General features: G+C 45.5%; 1 protein-coding gene across 4 annotated transcripts in view; it reads right to left on the reverse strand.

Moving 5' to 3' along the window:
- Positions 1 to 584: 584 nt before the first annotated feature.
- The window catches only part of LOC106528668 (pleckstrin homology domain-containing family G member 3), a 52895-nt gene continuing 46526 nt past the window's right edge, over positions 585 to 6953 (reverse strand). For all 4 annotated transcript variants that reach the window (XM_014023896.1, XM_014023895.1, XM_014023894.1 and 1 more), the window contains 6 exons: positions 6698 to 6790; positions 6582 to 6614; positions 6311 to 6333; positions 4874 to 4966; positions 2503 to 3886; positions 585 to 1591 (listed from right to left, as the gene is read on the reverse strand). In XM_014023896.1, coding sequence (XP_013879350.1) covers positions 738 to 1591; positions 2503 to 3886; positions 4874 to 4966; positions 6311 to 6333; positions 6582 to 6614; positions 6698 to 6790 — 2480 coding nt within the window. In that variant the 3' untranslated portion in view covers positions 585 to 737. The remainder of the gene's footprint in view (positions 1592 to 2502; positions 3887 to 4873; positions 4967 to 6310; positions 6334 to 6581; positions 6615 to 6697; positions 6791 to 6953) is intronic.

The raw sequence follows: 6953 nt of genomic DNA on the forward strand, positions 1-6953 counted from the left end.
ACACACACACACACACACAAACACGCGCCCACATTAAACAGCAGTGAGTTTTTACATATCGGGTTAAAAATAATCAAATATACTATTGAAGACTATTTTATTGAAACAAGGAGTCCAGTTAGATTTATTTAGCCAAAAAAAGTCAAATGAAACCTAATTTTTTAGTTTCCAACATGATCTGAGATGGGATTAGATTTGAGTAACTTCTGAACCAGGTGAAAACCAGGGCAGTTTTACGGTCTAAAGCCTTAAAAGTTAAAAAGAGTGGATTATTTTCCTATGAGGGTAAAACCTTTAATTTAACAGCACGAGCTGGTTTTGGACCTCCAGCTCAGTGGTTCAGTCCTCTTTAGTGTTTTCACAGGTTTTACACGAATCTCAACAATAAAAATGTGCAACAAGACAAACTGTACAAAAGTGCTTTTTAACAATTACTCAGTTCTTAATATTGGTATGAAAATATTTACAGCTCAGGTTAATTTTAGAATCAGACAGGAAAATCACGAGTTTTCTTTAAACCATTTGAAGATAATTATATTTGTTCAAATATTTTTAGCAGCAAGAACTTGTTTGGATTATTTGGCTTTTTGTTACAGAGAAGGGGAAACAGTGGAACCGTTGACCTTTGGTCAGTATTTGAACTGGAACTGTGTTTTTATATCTTTGGTCGTCTGTCGTCAGCAGACCTGACGTTTTATTTTGAAATAAATATTAAAGACGCTGCAGATTCTTTAGTTTTAGTTGTGACTCTGGAACTTTTCTCTCAAATTTTTCACGATGCTCCCCTGACTGCTCTCTGCCTTCGGTCCTGAGTTTGATCTGGTTTTCGGACCCTCGTCCTGCTCGGCAGAGGCCGCTGCCGTCTTTCCGGGCTCACTTTTGGTTTTGGCTTCCTCTCTTTGTTTGTATTCGTCGGACTCCTGATAGGCCCGGCAGCGGTCGATGACGGCCATGATGGAGATCTTCTCCCTGCTGGTGGGAGAGCGGATCTGGACGTAGCTGCCGTCGTCGTCCTCTTTTGGTTTTCCTGCCGTTTTGTTGGGCAGTTTCTCCATGATGATGATTTTGTGCTCGGGGTCGTCGGTCAGCGGCGCCTCGGCTGAGATGTAGTAGCCGTCGCAGCTGGACTCGTCCTGGAGCCTCTGCAGCTCGCTCATCTGTGCCCCGCTCAAACGAGGGTCCAGAGAGTTGGCTCGGTGAAGCCGTTTGCTGCGTTCCTCCTGGCTCACGTTTCGGCTCCTTCGAGGTTTGCGCGAAGACGCCGCTCCGGACGCTTCGACGTCGAGGAGGCTGGAGCCGCTGGAATGCCTCCTCTGACCGCCTATGAACAACTTCTCTGGGATGGAGCGGCTCCGGCTCACCGGGTTCCTCTGGGCGCACCTGCCGATGGAGTACTTGGACCGGAGTTCACGGACATCGGGCCAGGTGAAGACTTCAACGGGAGGAGATGGGCTGAGGGGGCTACGAGAAGGAGCCCGGCCTGGAGAGACTCCCCTGGAGCTGTCAGTGACCGGAGACCGGTCTGCGGGGCTTAGAGGCAGAGAGGGGTCCGGGTGATTAGATACCAGTGGCAAAGATAGGCTGGATTTACCTGCAAAAGATGGATTAAAGCGTTAAAGTCAAAATAATTTGTTTAATCATGCTACCCTTCCTTGGCTTGTACATTATGAGGACTACCAGCATTTTCAAACAACTCATTTTTCTACCACATATTGCCAAATGGCAGTGCTGGGGTAATTTGCAACCCATTAGGCCACATTTTGTAATGTACATGCAGCCTCTCCCAGGTAAGTTGACACACCCACCACAACCGATGATATTCTCATTCTGTTTCTCAAGGGCTCCTGTTTACAAGTTTTTGCTCTGAAGATGTGGTGTGTTGCAAAGAACACAACTGGATGCCACTGTCTTTTCAGAACTATAGTAAAAAAATTGTTAAGAGAGCAGAAGAGACTTTATACTGGTAGTTTGACTAAGGCTGCGCTTCAGTCAAACTACTAGGTGCCCAAAACTGTGCACCTACATATCCTCCTCCTTCTCCCTTTCCTACTTATTTTTCTCCATCTCCTCCTTCTTTTCCGTATTCCTTTACTATAAGGTATTGGATGTCCATATTGGCGTTCCACGCTTTCAAGAGATCTGGGTTACATCCATTCACCCAGCAGTCCTTAGGATCACTTTTATTTCATTCCAGATGGTCCAGATGTTACTCCAGGCCTGTAACATGATCCAGGCACAATATGAAGCTTACGTCAATGATCTCGCATCTGGAATGGTCGTCATAAATAAACGTGATCCTAAGGACTGCTGGGTGAATGGATAAAACCCCGATCTCTTGGAAGCGTGGAACGCCAACATGGACATCCAATACGTTGTAATACGGAAAAGGAGAAGAAGGACGCAAGAAGGGCTAATCACATCTGCCACATGGCAGTTCCCTGGGATTTAAAGGTATAACTGCCAAATGGCAGAGGTCTGGTAGTTCTATTAAATGTTACCCACCTGAGTTCTCCTTCTCCTCCACCACACAAGCCAAGCTCTTCTTAACGGGGGCGGTCTGGTTTCGCTGCTGGACCGTGGGTTTGGTGGTTTTGATCAGCTGACTGTACCGACGGGCCAGAGAGAGGACTTTGCTGTTCCCCTTGTCGACGTCATCCGTCTGTTTCGAGCCGTCTCCGGGTCTTTCGCCCTCGGCCTCCGCCCTCAGCTGGGCCACTCGGGGAACCGTGGCTTTGAGAACTGCGGCCTCCTCCCCAAAACACCTCAGGGCGTTCTTCACGCTTCCTGTCCGACTGAAGCCTGGAGCTTTGGGTTTGGGGGGCGAAGGACTTGTGGAGTCCTCTGTGATGGTGCTGAGGTCAGAAGCTCCACTCTCGGGGTCAGAACTCTTGGTTGGGGTAACAACGTCACCGGATTGACCAAACTCTCTGTCGTCGGTGATCCGCTGCTCCATCTCCTGCCAGACCTTTATCATTTCAGATGACGGTCTGAACTCTTCATCGTCAAAGAGATCATCGTGCAGGCTTTGAGACCTGGACCTCTGCTGGTCCCCAGAATCGGAGTTTAGCTGATCGGACTTCAAAGAGTCCAAAGAGAGACTAGAAGGTAGAGTATAATCCGCAGAGGGAGGATCCAGGCTTGAAGATGCGGTCGAGGCAGTCGAGTTTGTTCGGACGTTGTTCAGCCGGCTGACTGAGCTCCTGACCAGCCCCGTCGGGATGTAGGTCAGACTCTCCCTGCGTCGGATGCTGAAGGTGGCGTCCTGGTTTCCGGCGTTCTCATAGTAGGTCTTGATTTTCCCAATGAGAATCTGGTCCTGCTTGGACAGGGTGGAGTCCCGCCTTCGCCGGATGCTTCGGTCTGGATCATAGATGCCGTCGTCTCGATTGGTCGGCAAGGTGAGGTCCGTGTCGTTGAAGGTCTCTGGGGGTTCTGAAGACACGCTGTTACGCCTCAGAGGCCGGTCGGCCACCTCGGTGCTGAGGCTGAGGATGCTGCTGGTCCTGCTGGGCAGCCGAGGCGAAGCGCAGCTGATAGAGCGAGCGTCGTCCTGAGCCAGGCTGCCTCTCTTGATGCTGCTGAAGTGCTGAGCGATGTCGCTGGCCTTGTCCAGAACCGAGGACGGGAGGATGCTCGGGGATCCGGACTCCTCGTGGGCATCCCTCTCGTCCTCAGAGGACTCGCCGCTGCTCAAGGTCTTTGAGTCTGAATCTGTTGTGGCACAGGACGGCTCCTCTACAGGGTCAGGATTTTCCTCAGGCTTTGGATCTTCTGACTTCTGAGGCGACACAGAGATGATAGAAGAGGCCGGATCAGAGGACAGTTCTGGTTCAGAATCTTCTGTCTTCTCTGGTGTTTTCCCTTGTTCAAGCTCGCCCGCTGTTTGCTACAAGACACAACAGCAGATGATTAATATGTTAGCGACAGATCATTTCAACTATGGTCTTGTCTCTTGTTTCTGGTCTAAACCTCGTTCTTCTGAAGTTCTCTGGTCACCATCATGTGTTACAGGTTATATTCAAGGCCATGCATAACATAAAAGCTCCTGTGCTCCACTTGGAAATAAAGATGGACATGTTTAGAGCAGGTTTTCAAATTAAAAGCTCCTGTGCTACATTTTCAAATGAACATAGGCAGATTTAGAGCAGGTTTTCAAAATAAAAGTTCCTGTGCTACACTTTCAAATAAGGATGGGCAGGTTTAGAGCAGGTTTTCAAAATAAAAGCTCCCATGCTACGCTTTGAAATGATCATGGGCAAGTTTAGAGCAGGTTTTCAAAATAAAAGCCTCTGTGCTACACTTTGAAATGATCATGGGCAAGTTTAGAGCAGGTTTTCAAAATAAAAGCTAATGTGCTACACTTTAAAATAAAGATGGACAGGTTTAGAGCAGGTTTTCAAAATAAAAGCTAATGTGCTACACTTTGAAATGATCATGGGCAAGTTTAGAGCAGGTTTTCAAAATAAAAGCTCATGTGCTACACTTTAAAATAAAGATGGACAGGTTTAGAGCAGGTTTTCAAAATAAAAGCTAATGTGCTACACTTTGAAATGATCATGGGCAAGTTTGGAGCAGATTTTCAAAATAAAAGCCTTTGTGCTACATTTTGAAATAAGGATGGTCAGATTTAGACATTGTTTTCAAAATAAAAGCTCCCCGTGCTACACTTTTAAATGAAAATGGGCAGATTCAGAGCAGGTTTTCAAAATAAAAGCTCCTGTGCAAGTGTCAAAATGCAGCTCTCGTGCTTCAGAATGAATGAAAACCAAATACAGATGAGTTTGAGAAGCTCGGAAAAATGAAGAAAAAAAACTGTCAAACAAATCATAAATAGTACAACTGAGTAACAGAAGCTGATGCAGCTGTTGTTCACCTGTTCAGGTGTTGATTCAGATCCATTCAGCTTGTTGCTTTCAGAAAGTTGTCCATTTTCTCTGTTAGAGGAGCTGTCACCTCGTTCCGTCTCCTTCAGTAAAGATGAATCAAAACAAGATGTTAAATAAAGAACAGCTTCATTATCAACACTCAAAATGTAGGTTTTGTCTAAATTATCAGCAAAAGCAGGAAAAATAAAACCTGATGGCAAAACGTTCACATTAAAGGGTCATTCCACTCAAAAGAATGATTAAAATCCAAGCACTGAGCATGAGAAGTTATAGAACTGAAAAGCAATGAGGCTGAAAACTTGATATATTTAATTAAAAAAAACTTTGATCATCTTTTTATTCTCAGCTGGTAGCAAAAACTTTGTTCAGGCTTGGATAAAACACGAGAAGCGACAAAAAAAAGATTCTTTTGCATGAAATGTCCCTTTAAACAGACAGAACTGATGAAAAACCAAACACGGCAAATAAAAGTTCAGTCTCAGAAACCTTTGCATATTTCACAACCAAAACATAAAAACAAAACCAAACAAAAGTAAAAAACTCTAATTCTTTGTTCAACCAAAGCTTCCAGCAGAACTAAAGTCAGATTAAAGCTGAAGCTCCTTAAAATCAAAAAGACCATCAAGCCTGCTGCATAAAGCTATGAAAGCCATTTAAACTGGGTGTTAAATATATTAGAGGAACAGTTCCTGTTTCATCTCTTTGTGTTTCCCAGAAAAACTTAAAAACGTCTCACAGAAACAGAATTAGGTTTGAACTTTATGGTTTAAAGAAGCGTCAATCACAGCTATTAGTAAAATTAATTTAGGCCTTTGTGTTTAACAATATATTTATGTTTAAGTCCTTAAACTTGACCAGTTTATTGGAATAAATGTCCTTTTTCTGGTGTTTTTAACCATTGTTACTTCAGAGCGCTGAGCCCAGCATGCAGGCCGCCTGCTGTTAGTGCCACACAGAAACCCATGCAGCAGTTACTGAGAAGTTCCAGAGGCTGGAGTCAGTGGGTTACAGAGCTGCTGCAGCTGGAGCCGCCGGCTGGGGGAGGGGGGTGCTGGTAGCAGGAAGCCTCACCGTCCCCGCGGAGGACAGGAAGGCCTGGACGCTGTAGTGCCAGCAGGAGATGGCGGCCAGCATGGAGCTGGTGAAGTCCTCCACCTGCTCGCCTCTCAGCAGGAACTCGTCCAGCTCTCCCGTCTCGTCCTCCTCCTCCTCCTCACAGGTGAGCCTGTCAGCCTCGGACTCCCCCAGCGTCCTGCTGCTGATGGCAGGCTGCATGGGGAACCCCCCCGCTCCCACGGCCTCGCTGTCCGAGAGCTGCAGGGCGGCACAAACTGCTCATCCTGCTTCTGTCTACGACTAACTGCACCACACCTGCTCCCTGCATCACTCATGACATCACCTGTTACAGAGGAGGTGGTTCTTACCTCCAGACGTGCTGCGAGTTCAGCTGGAGGAGCAGTCGAAGAGGAGCAGCCGAGGTGAGTGGTCATAAAAAGACAGAAGAATTTTAGCTTCACGTAATGGTTTTGCTGAACGTAGCTTTTAGCAACCAGTATGCTAATTTTAGCTTTTAGCTACTGTTTTACCAAACAATATTTCATCTTTAACAAACTGTTGTTTTCAGCTAAAATGCAGATGAATACCTGAACGTTCCTCTTTAGCAGCCACAAAACAAACTTCATTTTGTTTTTTTACCTTTGCTGTTCTTCATCATTTGTTTGGTTGGTTCTGCAGAGGAACAACAAACTTCTGTAAGAACACAGACTGGATCAATAATCAATAATGATCAATAACCAGGTGTCAGTGATTACCTGACTGTCTGCGGCCATAACGAGCGTCTCGTGGAAATTCATCGGACCCGGGTTTCTTCAGACGCTCAGGACTGTAACGGTACCTGGGAGGATCTGCAGCAAATCAACAATAATCATCATTAACTACAATAATAAATAACATAAGTTAGAATAAAAAACAACATTAACAAAACAATAATAAACAACTTTAACAACAATAACAAACAACATTTAAAAAATTACAAACAACATACAGCGGGTAAAATAAGTATTGAAC

The sequence above is a fragment of the Austrofundulus limnaeus genome, unplaced genomic scaffold, assembly GCF_001266775.1.
Source record: "Austrofundulus limnaeus strain Quisiro unplaced genomic scaffold, Austrofundulus_limnaeus-1.0 Scaffold394, whole genome shotgun sequence".
Classification (NCBI taxonomy): Eukaryota; Metazoa; Chordata; class Actinopteri; order Cyprinodontiformes; family Rivulidae; genus Austrofundulus; species Austrofundulus limnaeus.